Source organism: Dipodomys merriami, unplaced genomic scaffold (genome assembly GCF_024711535.1).
Source record: "Dipodomys merriami isolate MVZ:Mamm:240054 unplaced genomic scaffold, mDipMer1.0.p SCAF_11, whole genome shotgun sequence".
In the NCBI taxonomy this organism is placed as follows: Eukaryota; Metazoa; Chordata; class Mammalia; order Rodentia; family Heteromyidae; genus Dipodomys; species Dipodomys merriami.
In genome coordinates this window covers 39,657,065-39,683,224 of record NW_027202382.1, presented here as the reverse complement: position 1 = coordinate 39,683,224, position 26,160 = coordinate 39,657,065, and the positions used below count along the sequence as shown (strand labels likewise).

The following is a 26,160-nucleotide window of genomic DNA, read 5'->3' as shown; positions in this document are numbered from 1 at the left end:
ATGGAAGATTGTCCACAGATATTCTGAACCATAGCCTTATCTTAGAATGATGACTTCAATTTCCAAACCCACAGCATTTTGATTTACCAGTTACATGGCACCTAGTCATTTATTTCCTTATGACAGCTCACAGTTAGTTACTTGCCTGTTTACCTTTACATTTTATTATGTTTTGTCTCCTTGACTAGGTTGTAAGCTCCTTAAGAGCCATTATCTATATGTATTTAGATTACTCATAAATATGTGTTGAGTGAGGTAAATTTAGATGCCTCAGATGATAGTTGAAATCTAGAAATATTTATAGAACATATATTTGAGTCTATTACAGCTCCGAATGTTTATTTCTCCAGGAAAAAGAAGTTTTAGTATGAATCATGAGTCGCTTACTCATCTCTCTCCTTAGAGAATTTCATTCAGTTAACAAACTTGCACTTGTTAAAAGCCAGGCCTTTTGTTATGGGTCTGGGAATACCAGTCTAGTGGATAATATGTACAAAGAAGTAGAAAGTGGAATACCACCTGGAAAGCTTTATAATAGAGCTTGGAAACAAGTCTTCTGATCGTGTGGAAAGTGGCTGAGTTAGGGGAAGCCTCAAGAGAGGAGAAGACATTTGTCCATTCATTCACTTACCCATTTACTCTGTTAAGTGCCTGCTACTTGTCCAGCACTGGTCTAAGTGCATCTTCGATAAACGGGACACATTGGTAGAAGACAACACATTTTAGGCAGGGAAATTGTGACTACGAACATGCGCTTTTGAGGTAAGAGCACCTGGGATTGAGGTCATACAGTGCTACTGTAGATATTTGTCTTGGGGCAAGCTATTTGATTTTTAATTACTATAAGGAAATAATTTTATTTAAAGAAAAAAAAGCTTTCCAGGTGATTTGACACTGGAGAGTTGATATAGTAAAAATGAAGGTGTTTAAAGCATGAATTTTTTAGCCAGGTGCCGGTGGTTCATGCCTGTAATCCTAGCTACTCAGGAAGCTGAGATCTGAGGATCACGGTTTAAAGCCAGCCCAGGCAGGAGAGTCCGTGAGACTCTCATCTCCAGTTTGCCACCAGAAAACCAGAAATGGTACTGTGGTTCAAGTGGTGGGGCACTAGCCTTGACTAAAGAGCTCAGGGACAGCACCCGGGTCCAGAGTTCTAAGCCCCATTACCGACAAAAAAAAAAAAAAAGCATGAATTTTATGTTGGCTTTGTGATCTATGCTGAAATCTCACTAAGGTCTGAATATAGCAGGGCTAGAGTAAAGGCAAGCTCATTTTAGAAAAAAAGGAGTGTAGATCCCAAAGATTTGTTGGGAGGTAGGGCAGCAGAAAGGCAAATCACACTGTAAATACTAGATCTGAACTTGTACTGGGCTCTCTGGGAGACCCAGAGGACTGCTCATAGAGTGCTCAGGACCTGAGTCACTGTTCTGCAGTCCTTTAACAGTTGCCTTAGGGGCTATCACAGCAGCCAGATACTGTGGTTTTTGAAGGAGGTGTGCAGGAGGAAAGTAATTTGGCCTATGCTAAGTTTCATTAAAAAATCATCTAGTAGGGATTACTTGAGTATATGTAGTTGTCCAAACTACAATGACTACTTACAATGACTACATTCTTTTGTATGTATACTAGAATTTGTATAACTGTATGGATACAATTGTGTATTATAAACATTAAATTAATTTAAAAAAGGGAGGTAGACTCTAGAGCCACACTGCCTAGGTTGCTATCTCAGCTCTCTTACAAGCTATTTGACCTTAGGTAATTTTCTTAACTTCCTTGTATTTTGGTATGATTTTTGGGATGAATAAATGGAATAATACGTGTAAAGTGCTTAGAATAGTATCTCATGTTTATGTGTAGGTTTAATAGTGTTTAGAAAATAGTTTTTCTTGTCAGAGTGTCTATTCTTATTGAATGGGACTTTCTGTTTAGTTAAGGATTAAATAAGAAAGAATGTGAATGTAAAAGTCATCAATAAAGGTAGGAGTTCTTGTTACATATTTCTATAAAGAGCTCTCTGAGACATCTTAAAGTTACATGTAAAAAAAATTCAATTTGGGTACATTTTCCTAGGGAGGTAGTGAAGCCTTCATGAGCTTCTCAGAGATATCTGTGCTTCACTCTATTTCCTCAGCCACCTCTAGTATTGCTACTGTAAACAATCCCCAGCAGGTTTTAGATAGGCAGCATGGTATGGTGGGAATGTATAGGGTTGGGGATCTGAATCTTGAGATTCAATTGAAGTCCCATCTACCTTTTTAGCCTCAGTTTCTATTACTGTACACTAGAGATAGTAATACTATTTTACTACTGTTGAGGTGCTGTGTGTGTGTGTGTGTGTGTGTGTGTGTGTGTGTGTGTGTGTGTGTGTGTGTACGTGTGTGTGTACGTGTACGTGTATGCCTGCACTGGGGCTTCAAGGTTGGCCTCGTAGCAGTCCCTTAGCTTTTTCACTCAAGGCCGGCTCTCTACCACTTGAGCCACAGATTCACTTATGGATTTTTTCTTACTTTCTCTTTTTTTTTTTGGGGGGGGGGTGGAAGTTAATTGGAGATAAAACTCTCATGGACTTTGCTGCTCAGGCCGACTTTGAACCAAGATCCTCAGATCTGAGTCTCCTGAGTAGCTAGGATTATAGGCATAAGCCATTGGCACTTGATTTCTTTCTTTTTTTTTTGGGGGGGGTCCGGTCGTGGGGCCTGAACTCTGGGCCTGGCAGCTCAAGGGTAGCGCTCTACCACTTGAGCCACAGCGCCACTTCCGGCTTTTTTCTTTTTGCTTATGTGGTGCTGAGGAATCGAACCCAGGGCCTTGAGCATGCAAGGCAAGCGCTCTACCACTGAGCCACCTTCCCAGCCCTGGCACTTGATTTCTGATTTGGTTTTAACAACCAATTCCAGAAACACCAAGAATTCCAAGTTAACTATTCAATATCATATACATACCCACCTTCTACTGATTGAGGGCTGTAAATGGTATATCAGAAGCTATTGATTGCCTACATATTTTTTCTTTGTAGAAGAAAGACGGTTACTTCTTCAGCCATAGTAAAATGGGAATTTCTTTTTGAATGTACAATTTACCCCTTGTTCTTAAAAAAATCCCTTTGCTTATTCCCCAGACTAATGTTTCCAGAAACTAATGTTTCTGATTTTCTGATCTGTTTTTAGTAACAGTATTTAAAAAATAGAGTTTGAGCCATTGTGGATTACTTATAAGGACCGTTGTTGGTAAGATGATTTTTAAAATAATAATCTCTTACATTTATCACCTTTTAGTTTACAAAGCACGTTTTCTTTCATTTGATCCTTGAATTTTCAGATATACAAGGCTTAACTTTAAATGGCTTTTTCTAAAACCTGTAGTGAGTAAGAAATCAACTTGGAATTTGAACCTAAGTCTTCTGAAGTTTAGATTGGAGTCTTGTTATAAACCACACATCATTACTATGAAAAAGTACTGGTAAAAGGCAGATTAGGGATATTAGTATTAATGAGTTATTGTTTTTCTTAAAATGTTTTTAAACAGTGAGGATCAAAAAAGTTGTGTAGTATAAAGAGGTTTCTTTTCTTTTCTTTCTTTCTTTCTTTTTTTTTTTTACAACAGTTTAAAGTGAGGTGCTGACTTGGTGCCCCATGACCCTTGTCAGAGTGCTTTTCTTATGAATAAGAACCTTTTCTTCCCCCCCCCAGTACTGCTATCACATTTAGGAAATTAATATTGTTTTATTACTGTACCTAATCCTTAGACTTTAGTTGTCCCAAAGTCATTCCTTATAGCCAGAGGCTCCAGTTCATCCAGCTCATCCAATTGTCAAGTCTGATTCCTGGTGCTGGATGAAATCTTCATGCTTTCCTTGATTTTCAAGACCTTAACACTTTGAAGATTATAGGCTGGGTGGTTTTTTTGTTTTGTTTTGTTTTGTTTTGTTTTTTTGGGAGGTACATCTATTGGAGTTTGTTTTCTCAGATTAAGCATCTCTGACAGGGACATCACTGAAAGGATGTTGTAATCTTCCCATTGCAATCTAGCAATTTGTTTTCTTACTGATAGCAATCACTTTGATGACTTGATTAAGGTAGTTTTTGCCAGATATCTCCACTGGGAAATTATTGTTTTCCTTCTTTTTTTTTTTTTTTTGATCGGTCGTGGGGCTTGAACTCTGGGCTTGGGTGCTGTCCCTGTGCTCTTCAGCTCAAAGCGAGCGCTCTACCGCTTGAGCCACAGCGCCACTTCCGGTTTTTAGTGGTTTATTGGAGATAAGAGTCTCACAGACTTTCCTGCCTGGGCTGGCTTTGAACCATGATCCTCAGATCTCAGCCTCCTGAGTAGCTAGGATTATAGGCAGGAGCCACCAGCGCCCGGCTTTGTTTTCCTTTTTATATTTAGTAAGTATTTTGTGGGGTAGCACAAAATTTTTAATCAAGCTTCCAACTTATTCATTTATATATCAATGTAGACTGTTTTATACAGTAGGATTCCTGTTTTATACAGTAGGTAAAACTGTTAATATCATTGATTTTTTTTTTTTTGCCAATCATGGGGCCTGAACTCTGGGCCTGGGTGCTGTCCCTCAGCTCTTCAGCTCAAGGCTAGCGCTCTACCATTGGAGCCACAGCACCACTTCCGGCTTTTTCTGTTTATGTGGTGCTGAGGAATCGAACCCAGGGCCTCATGCTTGCAAGGCATGCACTCTACCACTGAGCCACCTACCCAGCCCCTAATATCATTGATTTTGATGCTTACTTTGTTCCTAGATTTGGGCAGTAGAAGCCCTTTCATGATAGCTTCTGTATTCTTTTGCTATGTCCTTATCATTCTTTGGATACTTGCTTGCTTTCTGGCACAATAAGATGTTCCAAGCTCATCCTATTTCTCCAAGCAGTCCTCGCTCCTGTTAGAGCAGATTTGTGTTTAGAAGCCAAGTTGAGTACTTGGTGTGCTCATTGCTATTGAGGTATTGCTCCCAAGCTCTCTTAGCAGTTATATATTATGTCATTCACATTTTATTTCTCTAGCAGTAAGTTTATACTCATATATCTGGTTCAAGTCTAACTTCACAGAAATCATCTTAATTTGCTTAAGCTTTCCTTTATTGGGCACAATTAGGCACCCTAGCTCTTTCTCTCCAGCTCATATATGTATGCTTTCCTCATTCACCTTGCTTTCTTGGGATCACAATGGCTATGCTGGTGTTTCTCTGCTCCTTTCCCTGCCTACTTTGATCCAGACTTTCCTGGACAATCTCTTCATGTTCTACTTTGACCCAGACTCTCTCCTATGTAATCTTCTCATGCCTGTTAGAGCTTCCACTCAGGGTGCCCTTATACTTGTGGACATGTTCCTCACTTTCTTTGACTCTTTTTTTTTTTTTTCCTGGTTGTTGGGCTTTAACTCTGGGCTTGGGCCCTGTCCCTCATCATTTCAGCTCAAGACTAGTGCTCGCCACTTGAGCCACAGCTCCTCTTCTGGTTTTCTGGTAGTTTATTGGAGATAAGAGTCTCATGGAAGGAATGGGAAGGTGGCTCAGTGGTACAGCGCTTGCCTTGCATGCATGAGGCCCTGGGTTCGATTCCTCAGCATCACATAAGCAGAAAAAGCCGGAAGTGGCGCTGTGGCTCAAGTGGCAGAGTGCTAGCCTTGAGCTGAAGAGCTTATAGACAGCGCTCTGGCCCAGAGTTCAGGCCTCACAACCGACCAAAAATAAAAAAGAAAGAAAGAAAAGAAAAGAAAGAGTCTCACGGACTTTCCTGCCCAGGCTAGCTTTGAACTGCAGTCCCCAGATCTCAGCCTCTTGAGTAGCTAGGATTATAGGCATGAGCCACCAACACCCGACTTCTCCAACTCTTGACACCCTGTGTTATAAGCTGCCCTTATGTGTCTCCTACATTATGTCTGTGCTTTAATAATACTCTCATTCTGCTCTGTCTCCAACTCCCTACCCCAGGCTGTTCCCTGTAGATGTATTTTCCTTATCTACTTGGGCTGGACATCTCATGCCAGGCCAATGTGAGATGGCACTCCCATACTGGCCTGTCATCCACTTTGCTCTGTCTACCTATTAGCTTCAGGACTAAATTGTCCAGAAAGGGAAGAGGACAAGTTAGGAAAGGGGGAGGTTTTACTTTTTTTTTTTTTTAAGGACAAATATATTTATCTGTGATGATATATTGTCTTTGGAAATTACATTGTTATTATTGAGCCTGGATTTTATGCTTTTGGTTGACCTATGAGAGAGCTTATTAAAACTATATGAAGCATGACTCCTTGCTGAGGGGTGCCCAACTTGTCTCTACTTGAAATGCAAGTAAAGCTCACTGTTACCTTAGTTGTACAGAGTGGTTTAAGAATCTTCATAGTGATAATATGGAAGGCAAAACTTTGTAACTCCTTTCAAAGCATTGTCTGTGTTTCTTTATATCAGTCTTAACCTGAGAACATTATTAGAAATGAAAAGTTAAGTGTAAAGTCTTGAAATGACTTGTTTGTGTAATTGCCCAACTAAGTTAATCACTTTTAACAAGTCTCAACAATGACTTCATTCTCCTATGAAGGTGTTAACTTGTTACGGGTTAGAAAGCACCCTTTGATACAGCATGTTCGGCCTGGAAAAACGACTTTAATTTCAGAGTCCACTGAAACAAATGGAGACTTGTTGGAAATATTAACACTACCTTTTTGCTTGTTTGTTTAGCTTAAAGGAATCAACATTTATTAGGTGAGGTTTGCTAGCATGCTCTCAAGTATATACTGTTTCTGTTGACCATGTTATCAATATTGAGACAGTGCAGTTGGGAAGAATTTTAAAATATTACGCTGTAGCCCCCTTACATCTGAGTTTATAACTGCAGAAGCACTCTGCCAAAGCTGGCTTAAAGTTGTGAAGGCTGTGAAATGAGATGTCCTAATATTGTTTGTTTCAGGTCTGTAGTTCTACACTACACTTGGAAGGGCAAGGGGCCTAGCATTGTGGCATGGATATCATATAGAGTCCAGACTCATTTTGTGAGGAGTTATCTCTCCTTATCTGGTAGTTTGTTGTAATTGAGAAAAGTAGATCTGAAATTGAAAGCTTATGATCCAGCAGAAGGATCAATAGCTTGAAGCTTTAGGAAAACAAAAACAAAAACAAAACCCTAACCATTAAGCTGTTCCTGATGCTGAAAATTGTCAAAGCCTTCATTTCATGACTTCAAGCTGAGTGTCCTTAATCATTTTGAGAACATGGCCCTGAGCACTGAGTCCCTTCCAGTGAATCACTGAGAATTGTGTTCAGCAGAAAGATATTGAATAGAAATGCTCTCTTGTCTTTCTCTAAGCCTTCATTCTCCCAGAAGCAAGAATTGAGCAGACTTTCCTTCTTTCAAACACATTGTAGTTGTTTGTGTCTGTCTTTTTTCTCTGTTTAAGAGCTGAGGCTGTTGTCAGCAGGTGTGACTTATTGATACCTTTACCTCTAAAAGAAAACATCTTCAAAGAGTAATAGGTGAAAGTGGTGTGTATTCTGCAAATTACCTCTTGTCACAGAAAGAGAAGCTAGAAACTCCACGTCAGATGTTGGAAGAAAACTGATTCACGAAACATTTATTGTGCCAGGTGTCAGACTAGGTTATGAGGAAACACAGTTGGTGCCCTCAAGGAGCTACCAGTCTGGTGGAGAAGACAGATATTTAATCGAAGACACAGTAGTGGTTCTCAACCTTGGCTGCACTTTGTAATAAGTTGAGACGTTAAAAAAATAATACTGATGCCTGGGAATTCTGATTTTAATTGGTCTAGAGTGTATCCTGGCAATCAGGATTTTTAAAAGCTCCCCAGGTAGCCATAATTGCACAGGGTTGAATGTGGTAAGGGCTTGGAGAGTAGGAAGCACAGGGTGTCTTGGGAATGTAAGAAAGGTCACTTAATCCATGTTGAGCTTTAAATGGGGGGAGAGGTGCAGAAAACTTCCCGAGGAGGAGGAAATGCTGGAGTCCAGACTTGATATATAAGGGTTTGAAGTGAAAGAAGCCAATAAGTTATGTACTGGTGGCTCATGACTGTAATCCTAGCTACTCAGGAGGCTGAGATCTGAGGCAGTTTAAAGCCAGCCCAGGCAGCAAAATTAATTGGAGACTGATCTCCAGTTAACTATCAAAAAAGCTGGAAATGGAGCTGTGGCACAAAGTGTCACAAAGAGTACTACCAGTACTACTAGCAGAAAAGCTCAGGGACAGTGCCCATGTGCTGAGCTCATCCGCTAAGATTGGCCTCATGCATGTGTGTTGTACCTTGCAGAACAGCAGCTGTATAAACCTGGAACAGGAATGGTGCCTTCAGAGTTTGGTTCATGATAGTTCTTTACTTTGGGCCAGTTTGTCCTCTGTGAGCTTTATTGCTCTCTAACCTGAGACTGATACTATTTAGAGGGAAGGAGTATTGAGGACCTGGGCTAGTATCTATAGGGTGTTGAAGATTACCTGAGATAACATATATAAGTATCTTAACAAAGTGGTGAGAGTAGTATGGTAATGATATTTTTATCAGAATTGGAGCATGGTTTGTTTGAAGAACTAGAAGTGATTCTGTATGGTTGGATCTTAGGCTGCAAGATTACAGGAGGTGGGGGCGGGTGGCAAAAATATACTAGGCAGGTGAGCAAGGCTTCAGATCTTGTAGTGTTTAGGAGCGTAAGGCAATTAATAATGTGATATCATGGCAGAACCAGGACATTTCCATGGTAATATGTTAAGATATATCATAAAGCGGTCTGGGAAAACTTGGGTCCATATTGGAAAATTGGCTCTGACTATGGTATTCTCAGCATCATTGCGTGTTCTAAATTAGCAGTGAGTGTTAATAGGATAGAAATAGGATTTTCAGTTCCTTTAGCCAAGTAGTTAAAAATATAAGTTTCTTGAACAGTAATAGGGAGCAAGCAGTCTCAAGGTGGTCCCTTGAAGTTGATTCAGCCTTCATTGTTTACAGATTTAATGACAGTATAAAGGATTACTTGGCCATTTGCGTTTATAAGAACTATTTTCTATTTTATATTTTGATTTGCAGTGGAGTAGAAACTGCTTCCATCTGCATTGGCTTCCCTGGCCCTTAAAATAACTTATGTATATTTGTTACATTATATAACTTGTCACAACATTAGTCACCACTTCTTCCATAAGGCAACATGTAAATGGTCATAGATATGCATGACTATAACATAATTATAGACCAAATTGTTCTTAGCATTTTAGTCTTTTGCTATTCTCCCCCTCTCTCATTTCTTTCTCTCTCTCTCTCTCTCTCTCTCTCTCTCTCTCTCTCTCTCTCTCTCTCTCTCTCTCTCTCTCTCTCTCACTCTGTTTGTCTGTCTTTTAAGATACTGTTATAATTTTTGGCACCATGTAATGGAACTCTGCCACCTATTTCAACTGTGTAAGTATCTTAGGTGGCTTATTGTTTATTACTCGTTTTGGAGTCATGGAGTAACTGGAGAGCAAGAGAGGAAGGATAAGTATCATTCCTTAAATACCTCTTTTCTTTGAAATGCATTGTTCATTGCAAAAGTACTGTTGATGGACTATTGAGGTATACTCTATTTTATATTGTATGTCATACATTATTTGGAAGAACTCCATTAAATTACATTAATGATTCTTAAGAACGTGATCACCAGTCTAGCTACATCAGTATGAGCTGTATGCTTGGTAGAAATGCTAAGTTTTGGGTCCTATCCTACAAACTCTGGAGGTGGGGATGGAATATTTATTTGGTCAGGTATCAAAGAAGCATATGTGGTGTGATACAGTCACTGTTCTTCAGCAGTTAGATGTCAAAGAAGAAGCTTGACCATAGTTACCAAGGTTCGGGGATAAGTATAATTCGGAAAATAAAAGGTGAATAGTATGATGAAAAAGATCTTTCTAAGGAGGGCAAATATAAGCTGAGTCCTGAATTACAGAGGAGCTACCTAGGTGAAGATCAATATAAAAAGAATAGATTTAGGGATGGGAAGGTGGCTCAGTGGTAGAGCACTTGCCTTGCATGCATGAAGCCCTGGGTTCGATTCCCCAGCACCACATAAGCAAAAAGAAAAAAGCCGGAAGTGGCGCTGTGGCTCAAGTGGTAGAGCACTAGTCTTGAGCTGAAGAGCGGAGGGACAGCGCCCAGGCCCAGAGTTCAGGCCCAGAGTTCAGGCCCCATGACTGGACCCCCCCCCCCCAAAAAAAAAAAAAAGAATAGATTTGGAGTGCTTGAGTGGTAGAAGAGGTCTAGTGTGGCTGGAGTTCAGTGGGTTTGGAGAGAGAAGTCTAAAATAAAGTTGGAAAAAGCTCAGATCATGTAGTTTTTATGAGTTTTCTTTCCTTTTTATTGTTTTATCGTGGAAAAAAGCACATAAAACTTTTCTGCTTCAACCATTTTTTGGGGGGGGGGGTGGGGAGTCGGTCATGGACTTCAACTCAGGGCCTGGGCACTGTCCTCCTTGAGCCTCTTTGTGCTCAAGCCTAGTGTTCTACCACCTGAGCCATAGCACCACTTCCAACTTTTTCTGAGTAGTTTATTAGAGATAAGAGTCTCATGAACTTTTTCTGCCCCAGCTGGCTTTGAACTGCGATCCTCAGATCTCAGCTTCCTGAGTAGCCAGGATTATAGGTGTGAGACACTGGCACCCAGCTGCTTTAACCATTTTTAAGTATTTAGTTCAATAGTGTTAAGTGTCTCCATATAGTTGTGTACCTATCATCATTATCAAGCTCCAGAACTAGAAGTACAAGTGTGTGGGAAACTTTGAGGATGTTTTTAGCAGAGGGCTCACATAACATAAAAGCATTACTGTCTGCTAAACTGAAGTAAAATCATGAGGGGAGGGGTTGAAATATGGAAACCTATCAGGTGAACAGTGCCGTAATTGAGGGGAGATAAAGGTGGTCTGTCAAGGATGCTAGTATTATGGGTGTTGGGAAACACTGAGGTGCTTGGTGTATTTTGATGGCAGAGTCAATGGAATTTGCTGCTTACGGTGACATATAAAGCACTGAGGAGTCAAAGATGATTATGTTTTGCCAGTTTGAAGAACTGGAGATAAAGGTTTGAGGAATAAAAAGTATGTTAAAATTAGAACCATCTGAGAGAAGGTATTGAATAGATAGGGAAGTTAGAGTCTGGTAAGAGGTCAGGTTGGAGATAAGATTTTGGGGCTTGTCAGCATATACTTAAGTAATGAAAGCCATAGTACTGAATGAGATAATCTAAATAGTGAGTGTAGACAGAGTCCTCTTGACTAAGTTTTAAAGCAGAACAGCTTACATGAGAAGGAATTAGCAAAGAACAGCTAGGTGGAAGGAAGAGTACCAATAGCATGATGCCCTGGAAGGAAAGAGACGATGGTGTTTTCAAGGAGCAGGGCAAATCTATCAGCTTTATGAAACATTAAGAGGCTTAAACAAACATCAAGAATTTTGCATGTTAGCACATAGTAGCCATGAGGAGGTCTTTTTTTGGTGTCTTTGACAAGTTGTTTCAGTGAGTGGGTTCAGAAGTCTGGTTGAGGTGTGTTAAATGAAAAGGACAAGTAGAGAGACAGAGATAGGACATTCTTCATTTAGAGGTATCAGGTCTATACAAAATGTGTTCAGTGTTCTAAAATTTGGTATATAATACCTCATATTTGTGTTTGTTATTTCGATTTTAAGGCATAAAACCAAATTTAAGTAATGAGAACTTGAGTGGAAAGGTATGGAAGTTCTGAAGACTGTCCATGGGGTTCTGAAGACATGTAGAACACATTTTGAAAGCAGTTTTAACTCAGAGGAATTCTGAGATGAAATTCAACTAAATGCCAAATAGTCTTAAGAAGAATATTTTTAGGATTTGGAGGGAGCTTTTCTTGAAGCTTTTCAGATTATACTACCTATTATTTATGAAAGATAACCTGAGAGCCTTCCTTTCCTTTCATCAGATGCTCTCCCTTGGGATCCTGAGTGAAAGGAATGTCTCTATGTGGTATTTTTCCACAAATGTTTGGTGCCAAAGGGTACTAACTTTGTCAGTCATATTGTACTCTCTCACAGGGAAAGAGTTTTTAAAAGTCCTTCTTGAAACTTTAGTTTATTTTTCTTTTTGAGTAAGATACTCTTGATTTAGTGTGTGATTTTTTTTGTGTGTGTGTGTGTGTGGGACTATATATGACAAGGTATATTTAAGTGTTTTGAATTTGAGAGCAGTCAACTCTTTTTTTTTCAAGGCACTTATTTACAGCTTTTAAAAGTCCACATTTCTCTTTAGTGAAAGAAAAATAAATGATTATTCTTTGTAAGAGAAATAGCTAGCTTCCCAATTTAGAAAACAAATTTTTCTTCTAAGAAAGTAGTGGGTAGCCAGATGCCCGTGGCTCACACCTGTGATCCAAGCTACTCAGGAGGCTGAGATCTGAGGATCGTGGTTCAAAGCCAGCTCTTGCAGGAAAGTCTGTGAGACTCTTCTCTCTAATAAGCCACCAGAAAACCAGAAATGGCACTGTAGCTCAAGTGGTAGAGCCTTGTGTGAAGAGCTGAGGGACGGTGCCCAGGCCCAGAGTTCAAGCCCCACAACTGACAAAAAAAAAAAAAAAGAAAAAAGAAAGTAGAGGGCATATTATCGTAAAAAACTCAGATGTCATTATTTATTACATAAACCATTATTTTGTATATTAGGAAGAAAAAAATGCTCCATTTGCAATTGTAAAATGCTATAGGTTGTAAGCATGTGAAAGCATGAACAATCAAAATTGATGTGAGAGTCAATGAAACAGAATTTAAGCACCAGGAGGTGGGAATTCTGGTCCTGCCTGTGTTTCTAATTAGCTGTGGAACCTCAGACAAAGTATTTAGACTCTCTGTGCCACTGGTTCCTCACCTGTGTGCTCCCAACACACCCACTTCCCAAGATTATGATGAGAATAACATGAAATAACACAATTGTTTTGGAAATTAGATTTTACTGGAAAATTCAGAGCATTTCTTTAAATTTAAACCCATATATACTACAAAGCAACTCAGAAAGTTCCTTATTGAGCTTGTCAGTTTTAAAATAGATTTAGGGGGGAGTTGGGGAGGGGAGGGAAAGCGGGAGAAAAATGAGGGACGAGATAACAAGTTTGGCAAGAATGTACTTATTACCTTACTTATATAACTGCAACCCCTTGGTATATCACCTTGACAATAAAAAAATGAAATTTGAATATCTAAAAATAGATTTAAGTTATTAATATTTGAAAGTATAACATCTTACTGAGTGGTTTTTATTCAATCTGTAAACCTGTAGTTTTGAAATTAAAGAGAAAATATAAAAATAATATAACCACAGTATTGTTATCATTTAGAATTAATTCTGAAATGTAAATATTTATCACATAAGACATAAGAATATCAAAACATAGAGAAACATGAGTATTTTGTCACATAAAAAAGTAAATGAGGGTTGGGAAGGTGGCTCAGTGGTAGAGCGCTTGCCTTGCATGCATGAGGCCCTGGGTTTGATTCCTCAGCACCACATAAGCAAAAAGAAAAAAGCTGGAAGTGGCACTGTGGCTCAAGTGGTAGAGCGCTAGCCTTGAGCCAAAGAGCTGAGGGACAGCACCCAGACCCAGAGTTCAGGCCCCACGACTGGACCCCCCCCCCAAAAAAAAAGTAAATGAGTATAATAGTGAACATTAACACATGCCAGTGTCAGTACTAGTGAAGATCCCTTTGTGTGTTCAGTATAGATTGGCATTCCATCTTAATCTTTTAATATAGGATACTACTTCTCTTATTTCAGTCTTTAAAACCTCTATATAGCAAGCTAGTTGTGTGGAAGAGAGGGCTTCCTTGTACTAGAATTGCCTTAATCTGAATTTCCTCAAAATTCTTCCCTCATTGGTTTTGGAGATTCAGCTGTGGATATCAGAACTAATGACTGGCAGACTGCAGTAATAGCTAACTTATTATATATTATCCCTAGATAATTTTTGTGTTTTTTCTTAGGTTTCATAATAATTCTTCTAGTTAGATAATTTTTATTTTGTAGATCCCGAAGACTGTGGTTCAGAAGTAGCTTGTTCATTAAGTTGTGGAACTAATGATTTTAATCAAGATCTGTTTTATACCATAGCTTATATGTTTTGCTAATGTTGCTTCAGTTCTTGCTAATAATCACGATCTATTTCTTTTGTAGGCAAAACCCAGAAACCACATTTGAAGTGTATGTGGAAGTGGCCTATCCTAGGACAGGTGGCAATCTTTCAGGTACTTTGTTTATTCAATTATGATATGGTGTTTATTGTATAAGATAGCCACATACATGGAAAATATGTGAATGATCTCTTAATGAACTGTTAACAATTTTTAGGCATGTTTTAAAGTGCCTGTCTCCTTTTCTCATGCCCATATCATCACAGGAATGGAGAGTAAATAGTTTGAATTGAGTCACTGCCTTAGCAGGCTTGTAGTATAGCTCTATTCATTGTAATCATTGGGTCTTGGTTTGCATCTGTCACAGATGCCTTACTAATGAGCAAGGCTTAGAATTACGTTATAGGATGCAAACTAATAGAAAGGGAATTCTTGGCTGCTAAACTGAAAGGAGATGCTTGAAACAGGGCCTTTTTTTTTTTTTTTTGGGCAAATCTCTACTTTTAAAAGAAGGTTGGAGAAGAGGAAACATATCTCAGATTAGTTTTTGGTCTAGTTTGGATATATATTCCTGAACAACATGGTCTTTGGTAAGATTAGGATATCTTGTGCTGATTGTATGTAGCACTTCTTAATCAAGATCTTTCTTGGTTAATGAAAAAAAAAGTTGATATAGTGTTCTTTTGCTTTGTAAACTTTACCAAATATTAGGGACTCTAGGTCCCCATAAACAGACACCTGCATGTAGTGTTTGGTGTTTAGGAAGAGTGAGTGTACTTAGATTTGAAACTTTGAATGATTCCCACCCATCTCCTCAAGTTTTCAGGTTCTGGTTTCATGTATATGCATTGAATATTATGACTGTATTCACCCATCATTCCTTTTCCATTAGTTTGTCTCCTCCCTTTAATCCCTTCTCTCCTCAGGTAAGACATGCTTTAGCATCCTAGTATTCATTTTGTTAAATAGTTTTCTTTTATATAGTGCCTGTTCAAGTCCCTTGCCCATTTTTTTTTAAAGTTCCTTTTTATTTTGCCATCATTGATATATAAATTGTTTATATATAATGGATATTATTATTTAGTGCAGATGTCTTCTCAAAACATCTTGGTTGTAATATAGTATAACTAATACCTTCCTGTCCTACCAGTGTGAAGATACTTTTTTTCTAAAGCAATTTATGTTTTTACCTTTCATATTTAGGTATTTGCTGAAGATTTTAGTTTTCTGGTAGATTATTAATAGTTAGGAAAAGTTAAGCTCTAAATTTGCTTCCTTATTCATAATTTGTAAAAGTTGGTTTTTACTAACTGTAAGGTTTGTTATGCCTCTAATAAAAACATACTTTATACAGTGATCAGGTATTTCAAATAGTACTTAAAAATTAGCTGGTATTTGGAAGTGACATGTGAGGAAAGGCTGATGGGAAATAATTCTAACTTTAAAAGACAGCTTTTTGGTCTATCAATTAAGGACTATCTTGTGACATCCATGGAAGAGACAAGTGATCTCTTAGTTCTATTTAGAGATTGCATTAAGACCTCTAACATTGAAGGGAATATCTGTTAAAGATTTTACAAATAAAGTTTGGGCACACAAATGAAACTGGTTCTGCTTATTTTCTTGGGAAATGTGTTCGATTTCATAGTTGCTATTACCAATGAATAAGATGCTACTGAATATTTGATTATAGACACCTTTGTCTGTTTCTGTTACCTTCTTGTATTTAATAAGACTTGTATGTTTGTCTTTTCCTGATATTTCTTGCTGCATTACTTTTGCAATTTTAGATGATTGCAAAGAATCTGTCTTATGATTAAGTCTTTTGTTCCTTGGATCTGTATCTCTAATGTGTGCCAAAGTATCTGGGCAAACTTAGATATAAGCCTATACAGTACCAGTGTCTGGGCATAATCTTCTCTTTGAAGTTTGTTTGCATCCCCCTGGAGGGATTAAATCCCTGCTGTGAGAAGGTGGGTTAGAAAGCACTGAAACTACTTTATGGGTCTTTAATTGGAAGACTTAGTACACATTTTGTTCTATAAACTTCTGTGGGAGTTTCAGTCTTACAATTTTTTGCATACTGTGGTATGTTATGTTCTCATGGTGAAGAAAAAAATATATACTAAGGGTTTTCTTGAGGCATTTAATAAAACATTGGCAGATTATTCTAGTGTGTATTATTTTACTTTTCATCTTTAAATTTTCAGTAGCTTGCTTAGTAATTAATTCTTGGGGTATGCATAAAATTAAAAAATGAACAATTGCAAAGAAGAGAAAAAAGTAATGCCTACTGTTACTATTTCTATTTATTTCCTTGTTTCTGTGTGTGTTTGTGTGTATGTATATAGATAACATATATAACTTTTTTTACAAACTGTACCTGTGTGTGTTTTTCTTGCTCCCCCAATTAGACCTTAAGCTTTACCTAAAATTGTTCATTACATACCTTTGGAAAAAATCATATTAGGTGTTATGATCATATTAAGTGGGTATACAATATTATAGTTGGATATTTATAGTATTTCTAAGATTCTGTTGTGTTGCCAATCTAATGATACCATTATGGTTTGGTTTAATACTTATCATTTGTGTATCTGATTAGACAAAAATTGAATTTTGAGTAAATCTTTTATCTGCTTTTTTTTTTTTTCCCCCTGATTCTGGAGCTTGAACTCATGGCCTAAGTGCTGTCCCTTTGCTTTTTCACTCAGGGTTTGTGATCTTGAGCCACAGCTCTATTTTTGGTTTTTTAATGGCTAATTGGAGATAAAAGAGTCTTATGGATTTTTCTGCCTGGGCTGGCTTTGCACCATAATTCTCAGATCTCAACTACCTGAGTACCTAAGATTACAAGCTAGAGTCACCCATGCCCAGCTCTGTTCTTAATTTTAAAAAAATTAATTTTCTCTATCTTCTTTTCCCTACTTTCCTTCCTTCCCTCCTTCCCTTGCTTCCCTCCCTCTTTCTTGTCTTTTCTTTCTTATTTTGCTGAATTCCATTTTTGTATACTCTAGTTGGTATATTTATTTAGGAATTCCATAAGGATCCCAAGGGGGTCAATCTCATGCTGTGAAAGCTTCCAAGGCTGAATTCAGTCTGTGACCAAAGGTCTCAGAAGAGGGTGCTCTTGCAAGAGAGATTAGCCTGCATGGTCCCATGATCAGATGGTTCTAGCCATGCAGAAACTCTGGAATGCATTTTCAACAAAAGTGTCTCATTACAGCTGGCACCTCCGAGCCTGCTGTGGGCACTCTTTCTGGGTAGATGGGAGAGTGGCAGCACTGGGTTCTTCATGGCCAATCTGCAGAACCACCTTTTCTTGTTTCCAGTCCTCTTACAGCATTTTTAGTGCATTAGCTCCATGACCACTTTTTAAAAGAAAGGGATAGACAAGCTGAGAAACTCTTAGGAGGATTTTATGAAAGCACTGTAATAGGCATAGTGCTTTGGTAATTGAATTGTTCAGCCATCTGGATGTTACACAAAATCTCTTTTAAATAATTATTTAAAATTGCTTTAAGACAATTTCCCACATTTCTGTATTAGTAGGATCATGAATAAAATTGGCATTTTAATTGGCATTTTGCTGACATAAGTTATCTAAAGCCAGATTTGTTATTCTCAACTTTAGCTTTTATCTTACAGGACTATAATTGTGCAAGTTTTGTTTGAAGCTGTGGTCACAGTGAATTCTCAATATTATTAGACATTAAAACACTTTTTAAACTTATATTATTCCATCTGTCTAGAAATGATTGTGTGTGTGTGTATGTGTGTGTATGTGCTTATGAAATGCATACATAGCTGGAGAAACTCATTTGAGAGTCAATTTTTGTTCCAGATTAAATATTCTTGAGAAACATTACCTAAATTCATCATCTTATTCTTTTTTTTAACAATCATGAAGATAATGAATTATAACAGACTCAAAGAATGGTAATAAAAGCTGGGTGCAGGTGGCTCATGCCTGTAATCCTAGTTACTCAGGAGGCTGAGATTTGAGGATTGCAGTTTGAAACCAGCCTGGGCAGAAAAGTCCATGAGACTCTTATCTCCAATTAAGTACTCAGAAAAAGCCAGAAGTGGTGCCTGGGCTCAAGTGTTAGAACATAAGCCTTGAGCAAAAGAAGCACTGGGACCGTGTGTAGGCCCTGAGTTAAAGCCTCAGGACAAGCAAAAACAAACAAATAAACAAAAACAAAAAACACGAATAGTAATAAAATAGCTAACTTTTTTTTGTGTGTGTATGTGCTGGCTCTGGGGCTTGAACTCAGTCTGGGTACTATCCCTTAGCTTTTTCCCTGAAATCTGTCACACTATTACTTGAGCCACAGTTCCACTTTTGGTGGTTAATCAAAGATAAAGAGTCTCCCATACTTTCCTGCTCTGGTTGGCTTCAAACCACAATCTGCATATATGTCAATCTCCTGAGTAACTAGGATTCCAGGTGTGGGCTATATTGATGCACTGCAAAATAATGAACTTTTATTGAGTTGTTATATTTCTCTCTGTTTCTCTTTCTCTTCATTTCTCTCTTTCTGAAACTACTGGGGTTCGAATTCAAGGCTTCATACTTGCTAGCCAAGTGCTCAACCATTTGAGCCATGGCTCCATCCCAGAAAAAAAGGCTTCCCCAGTCATATTTTTTACTGTAACTTTGAAACAGTTCTCAAGTGTGAGGAAAGTGAAGGTCAAAGAAGGTGGACTTGCCAAGTTTGGACAACTTCCAAGCTTAGAATCAACTTTTTTTGTGTGTGCCAATACCATGGCTTGAACTCAGGGTGGTTTCACTTGCTTGTTTGCTTATGGCTGGTGCTCTTACCACTTGAGCAATGCATCTAGTACATTGGAGATGGATTCTCAATGGACTTTTATGCCCACGTTGGCTTCAAACCACAATATTCTGCTCTCTAACTCGTGAATAGCCAGGATTATAAGTGTGAGCCACTGATGCCAGGTTGATACCTTGTTAATAGTTTTCATTTTGAAATTTTCACACATGTGCATGATATATTTTGGTAATATCTATCCTTTCAGCTATCTCTTTCTCTTCCCCTATTCAGTAGAACTAGTATTTTAAGTTCATTTGGTGAGGCATTTTCAAATTGCTGTACAAGCAATCAGTGATGAGGATTTAAAAAAAACAAAACCTGAGGTAATATGAATGTAGGGAAAGAGAAGTCACTAGTGTCAAAAAGTGGAGTTTTATGAGTTATACAAGGGATTCTTACAAGTCTCTGGTAAGTCAGTACCACTTTCTTTTCTTCTCTTGAATTTTCCAGTGAAAGTGATTTTTTCTCATGGAGTGTTAGGTATGAACTTTGTTTTTTCTTAGTAGTATAATTGGAATAAATTTCCATTCACTAAGAATAAATTATTAAAAACAGTTTTGCAATTTTTCCAAAGTCTAAGTATTTGACATGCTGGTTTGAAAAAGTCTGATTTAGGATACAGGTGTGGGATACTTCATTTCATTGTAGTTAATTTGATTTTTATTTTAAAATAATAGTTTTATTTTGTTATTTTTGGGCCTGTACCAGAATTTGAACTCAGGGCTTTGTGCTCTCTGCTTTTTTGCTCACTGTTAGCACTCTACCATTTGAGTTATGCCTTCTCTTCCCTTTTTTAGTGTTTTGAGACTGGATTTCACTATGCAGCCCATGCTGTTGTGCCTTAGCCTCCTGAGTAGTGGGATTACAGCCTATACTATCATGCCCAGCTCTCACTGTATGTTTTAAACTGATTTGGTAAAAGTCAGAGTAACTTTCAGAATTGTAGTGGACCTTGTTTCTTTTACTTAAAATTGCTATGATAATGATTATTTCTTTAAACCAGAAGTGAGTCCAGTGAGAGCTCATTATAATAAAACATTTCTCCATCACCTAATGAAGTTAGAAGTGCTATGTCAATTATATAGGTATGAAAACAGGGCTCCATGAGAACAGAAATTATGTCTTCATTGTATCTGTATAGTTCAGAAGCAAGATAAGTACATGGTAAATAATAGGCTCTCAAATACTGAATGATTAAAGCTTAGAATGGGAAGTGAGTTGTCCAGACAACAGAATTAGGACTTGAATTCTAGTCTGATTATATTCATATAAAAATTTTATGAAGACAATTACATGAGTTTTGTGTGTGTGTGTGTGTGTGTGTGTGTGTGTGTGTGTGTGTGTGTGTGTGTGCATGCATGCACGTGTACTTGGTTTACAGTGTTAGGCTATTAGCTTTTTAGGTAGACCAGGAGTTCACTGATGTACTCAACCTTAAAATCTATACAAGCAGTGAGTTCATTGACATTTTTTTGCTAGTCTTGGGGCTTGAACTCAGGGTATGGGTGCTGTCCCTGAGCCTCTTAATGTTCCAGCATGCTAGAACACTTGAGTCACAGCACCACTTTGGCCTTTTTTTTTTTTTTTTTTTTTTGAGTAGTTTATTGGAGATAAGAGTCTCAGGACTTTTCTGTCTGGGATGGCTTTGAATTGCGATCCTCAGATCTCAGCTTCTGAGTAGCTAGGATTACAGGTATGAGCCACTGGCATTGGCTTCACTTAATTTTTTTTTTTCAATGGATTGTTGTCTGGGTGTTGGTGGCTCATACCTTTAACCTTAGCTACTCAGCATACTGAGATCTGAAGATTATGGTTCCAAGCCACCCCAGGCAGAAATGGATCTTGAATCAGTCACCAAAAAACCCCAGAAGTGGAGCTGAGGCTCAAGTGAGAGTGCTAGCCTTGAGCAGAAAAGCTCAGGGACAGTGCCCAGCCAGAACTGGTACACCCGCCCCCCCTCCCCCAAGAAAAAAAAAAAAGGATTGCTCTGTGTGTATGGGTGATTGTGTGTGAATTGTGTGTGTGTGATTGTGTGTGTGTGTGTGAATTGTGTGTGTGTGTGTGTGTGTGTGTGTGTGTGTGTGTGTTGTGGTAGCTTGAACTCAGGGCCTCAAAGCTAGTGCTCTGCCTCTTTGAGTCACAGTGCCACTTCTGTGGTTAATTGGAGATAATAGTCTTATCAGGACTTTTAAGCCCCAGAAGTGGAGCTGAGGCTCAAGTGAGAGTGCTAGCCTTGAGCAGAAAAGCTCAGGGACAGTGCCCAGCCAGAACTGGTACACCCGCCCCCCCTCCCCCAAGAAAAAAAAAAAAAAGGATTGCTCTGTGTGTATGGGTGATTGTGTGTGAATTGTGTGTGTGTGATTGTGTGTGTGTGTGTGTGTGTGAATTGTGTGTGTGTGTGTGTGTGTGTGTGTGTGTGTTGTGGTAGCTTGAACTCAGGGCCTCAAAGCTAGTGCTCTGCCTCTTTGAGTCACAGTGCCACTTCTGTGGTTAATTGGAGATAATAGTCTTATCAGGACTTTTAAGCCTGGGCTGGCTTTGAACAGCAGTCCTCAAATCTCAGCCTCCTGAGTAGCTAGGATTACAGATTTGAATCATTGGCACTCAGCTTGTGTGTACTTTTGAATTTTAAAAACAAGTCCCCTACAAGTGCCAGAGCTACATTCTCTGAGAACCAGTTATGAAATAACCCCTGTTTTCACTGTATTTGATGTTATAATTTGTGGAGGGGAAGGGAAAAAACAAATTGTTTAAATAGGGATACAGGTGGACCCATATGTACAAGTCTTTATGTTGAAAACGAACTTTACAACTGGTGGGGGGCGGGGGTGAGGAAGGGGTGGGAAGGGGAAACAAAGGAGGAGGCTACAATGCTTGATAAGAAATGTACTCATTATCTTGCCCATGTAATTGTAACCCCTCTGTACAGTATTTTCACACACACAAAAAAAAAGTTAAAAAAAAAAAAAAAGAAAAAGGGGGCACAAATAGCACCTTAATGCAGTTGCAAGGATTAAATGGGAATGCATGATGCATGGGACCTGAAAAGTTCTTTAGAAATATGAGCTGTTGTTATTTTGAATTATTTTAGTTTAAGGCAAGAGTTTATATATCTGTAGAACTCTGATCCTAAGTAACCATTATCAACTAAACATTGCTGACAAACAGTAAGTTAAAATAACTTAACCTAAGTATACTTCTGAGTCCCTGCATTAAAACTTAAATCCTTTATTTAGAGAAAGACTTTTAGCTTATACCTTAAGTGCTTTTGGTATGGCTGGAGGATTTGTCTGTATTATGGTGCAAAGCAAGTTAGTGATTATGTTACTAATGTTAAATCATTGTATTGGTTTGGTTAGTTTCTTTTCATTATAAATGGCAACAGCTAAAGCTGACTTTCACATAAAAGAAAATTTATTGGTTCCAAAGACAGAGTCTTGTAGTGGTTTCACTAAATCTACATCTTCTATTCATGCTTTCAGAAACTTGCCTTATCTTTATCTCATGATCCTCTGTCTTCTTTATTTAGTTCATTTCTGGACAAGTGCTCTTAATACAATGGCAAAGATATCTTCTAATGAATCCAACCTTATGTTCTACCAATTTAACTAGTATTTTGAGCCATAGTCTTAGGGTTGAGTATAGGCTTACTTGGCTCATGTGCCCATTCTCCATTTGTTGGTGGATGAAGGAGAGAGAGAGAGAGAGAGAGAGAGAGAGAGAGAGAGAGAGAGAGAGAGAGAGAGAGAGAGAGAGAGAGAGAGAGAGAGAGAGAGAGAGAGAGAGTGTGTGTGTGTGTATGTGTTTGTGTGTGTATGTGTTATTCAGTGTTACTTGGATCCCATAGTCTAAGAAGGGGGTATAGTAGTTCTTCAGAGGAAAGTCTGGGTCTGGTACTAGAGGAAGAAAGGTTGGATATGGAAAAGAGTATGTGTTCATTGCAGCCATCAAGAAAAATGAACATTCATGATATTCTTTTTAAAAAAGCAAAGAAATGCATAATCTGGTTTGGAAACACTTTCAATGGAAATGACTGAAGTTTCAATGATTAGGGATGTAGATTATTCCTGGGTTATGGCGGCTCACATCTGTAATCCTAGCTACTCAGGAGGCTGATATCTGACAATTGAGATTCTAATCTAGCTAGGGCAGGAAGCTGTGAGTCTTTAGCCACCAAAAAGCTGGAAGTTGAGCCATGGCTCAAGTGGTAGAGCGATAGCTATGAGCACAAAAGCTTAGGGGCAATACTTAGGCTCTGAGTTCAAGCCCCAGAATAGGAAAGAAAGAAAGAAAGAGAGAAAGAAAGAAAGGAATGAAGGAAGGAAGGAAAGAAAGAAAGAAAATGAAAAATAAGTTTAGATCTTCAGCTTTCTTGAACAACTTTCTTGAAAACTACCATATACCAGATAAAGTTGATTTTCCAGGAATCACTTGATTGCAACATTATCACCAATCTAATTCTTTTTTTTTTGCCAGCTCTGGGACTTGAACTCAGGGCCTGGTCATTGTCCCTGAGCTGCTTCTGCTCAAGGCTAGCATTCTACTATTATAGCACCACTTCCAGATTTTTCTGTTTATGTAGTACTGAGGAATTGAACCAAGGGGTTCATGGATACAAGGAAAGCACTCTACCACTAAGCCACATTCCCAGCCCCTCATCCATCGAATTCTTAATTCACCTGTTCTTCAGACATTCACTGTAGGCTCAGCACTGTGCAGGACTATAAAATGTGGAGTGCTAGCTCTACAAAACAAACTAGGTCGTATGTTTTAAATGCTTAGAAGACTTTGAAGAAAATGAAGAAAAAAAAAAAACCCCAACCCCCCCAAAACCCCAAAAACCTTTAGGAAATTGTATTCTAGCTTTTGAACTTCTTTTGGTATTATTTTACAACACATTTTGCAACTCATCCTTTTGGTTACATTGAAAACATGCAGTCTGCCAAAGGCTTTCATTAGAAAAAAAAAGCTTTACTGAAGATATCACCATGAGCTTGCTTTGCCCAGCAGGAGACTTTAATAAGTTGCTCAATTTAAAGACAGTTTTTTTTTAACCTTTAATGTGTTCATAAGCATTAGAAATTGCAGCTATCATGAAATCCTATTTGAGGAGAAAATAGATTCACATTAATTGCTGCCTAGATTATAACAATGTCATTAAGTAACTGAGGATACTTTATAATAAAAACAATGTAATGGCAAGTCTGTAGGCTTTGAGTTCAGATTCTTTTGCCACTTATTAATTGTTTGACCTTGGGAAAGTTTTTTAAACCGAGTTCTAGCTGGCCCATTGTCCAAATGGTACTTTTATCTACTTGGTGGGTTGTTTTGTAGATTAGTGATATGTATTAAAACATCTTAACACTGGACCAGTTACAATCTAGGCATGCTTGTGTAGTGATAGCATCATCCCTAAATTAAAACAACAACAACAACAAAAAACTTTCTGCAACTATGATGTCAGTAAGAGATTAAATCTTTTGATACATAATATAATGATTGTTACATGAAAGATATGAAAATTTGCCTGGCTCACAGTTGTAATCCTAGTTACTCAGAAGGCTGAGATCTGAGGATAGAGATTCAAAGCCAGTCTGGTCAAGAGAGTTTGTGAGACTGTTATCTCCAGTTAACCACCAGAAAACCAAAAGTAGAGTTGTGGCTTAGTGATCGAGTACTGGTCTTGAGCATAAAAACTCCAGGACAACACCCATGCCATGAATGCAAGCCCCATGACTTACCATTAAAAAAAAAAAAAAAAAAAAAAGACATGAAAACTTACTTGATGAAAAGAAAATTGTCTGAATTGATTGACTTTCTTATTTATAAAATATAGGATTTATTCTGAATTGTTCTCAGAATACCACTTTGGGCACTTTAACAATTTGTGATCAACCTGTAGTTTTTTGGTTTTTAGTTTTTTTTTCTTCTTCCATTTATATGTCACAGTTCAACAATAACCCAGTGATCAGTGCTCAGTTTCCAGAATTTTTAAACTGTTCATTTGTGAGATGATCTAGGTCTGAAAAAAAATTAAACTAGTATCAGAGATTTACTAAAACAGCTCATTTCTGGAATATGGTCTCTAGTTTAGTGTACATTTAGCCCAGCTTTCTGTCCTAAGCAATAATAACCTCTCATACTCAGAATTGGCTTCTTAGACATCAAAGGAAATTTCCATTAATTTGTTAGGTTTTACTTATCTTGAAAGAAAAAATTATATCTGGAAAGAAAAACTGACAAGAATATTTGGGATTTACTACACAGACTAAAATGAAAAATACTGTATTTTCATCATGCTCTTCAGTGAAGTTGAAAAGCAGCTAAGCAACAAACATTTAATTTATTCTCCTTTCCTACTAAATGTTTTTGGTTAATAAAATGCATCTCCCTGGAAGATACATCCTCTTCCAATATGATATAGTGAAATTTGATCTCAATCAGATTTATTTCTGAATGGATTGTATGACTTCATATCAATGACTTAAGAAGCTCTCTTTCTTAGTTTCTTGAACTATAAAATGGGAATGGTGATAATACAGTATTGTGAGGATTAAATGAGAGAGAAAAAAAAACCACATACCTCTCTTTGAAGGAAAATGATTTGGACTGTTTTTGTTTCTTCAAACTAGCAACTGAGGAACATCAGGAGTCTGACCTGGTGGAGCATCAGCTGCTGTATGGTGGGCTTTGTGATTTTGTTTATTTGGTAGCAGGGTATTGAGTTGATCCTGAGGGAGTTCCTGGCCCAGGGCCTTTGAGAAAGCTTCACTCAGTTTCTTCCTTGCCTCCAGCTTCCCCAGAAGTCCAATTTAGGCCTTTAAACAATTTCTTAAACCTCTGTGTGGACCCTGGAACAATTTTACCTAATTTCTCTTATGGGGGCTGGGAATATAGCTTTGTGGTAGAGTGCTTACCTGGCATGCATGAAGTCCTGGGTTTGATTCCTCAGTATCACATAAACAAAATTTCTCTTGTGTTTGTTAAGTGGAGATGCAAGTGATTCAAGGTTTTATTTGTGCTTCTCTAGGACTGTTAAAGGATAAAAGTTCATGTCTAAACCCAGTGTAAACTGACTTATGAAACTGAACTCTATTTCCTCCCCTTGTTTTGAAAAACAAGGGGGAAAAATATCACTGATTGAAGTGGAGCCAGACGTGAAGAACACAGTTCAAGTCCAGCCTGGGCAAAAAGTACCT

General features: G+C 38.1%; 1 protein-coding gene across 6 annotated transcripts in view; it reads left to right on the top strand.

The window, feature by feature from the left end:
- Nucleotides 1-26,160, top strand: part of Dennd1a (DENN domain containing 1A) — a 482,983-nt gene that overhangs the window by 25,679 nt on the left and 431,144 nt on the right. For 5 of the 6 annotated variants that reach the window (XM_070013301.1, XM_070013293.1, XM_070013274.1 and 2 more), the window contains exon 2: nt 14,170-14,240. In XM_070013301.1, the coding sequence (XP_069869402.1) occupies nt 14,199-14,240 (42 nt within the window). In that variant the 5' untranslated portion in view covers nt 14,170-14,198. Of the gene's footprint in view, nt 1-14,167; nt 14,241-26,160 lie in introns of those variants that run through there. The other variant, XM_070013288.1, reaches the window with a different exon arrangement.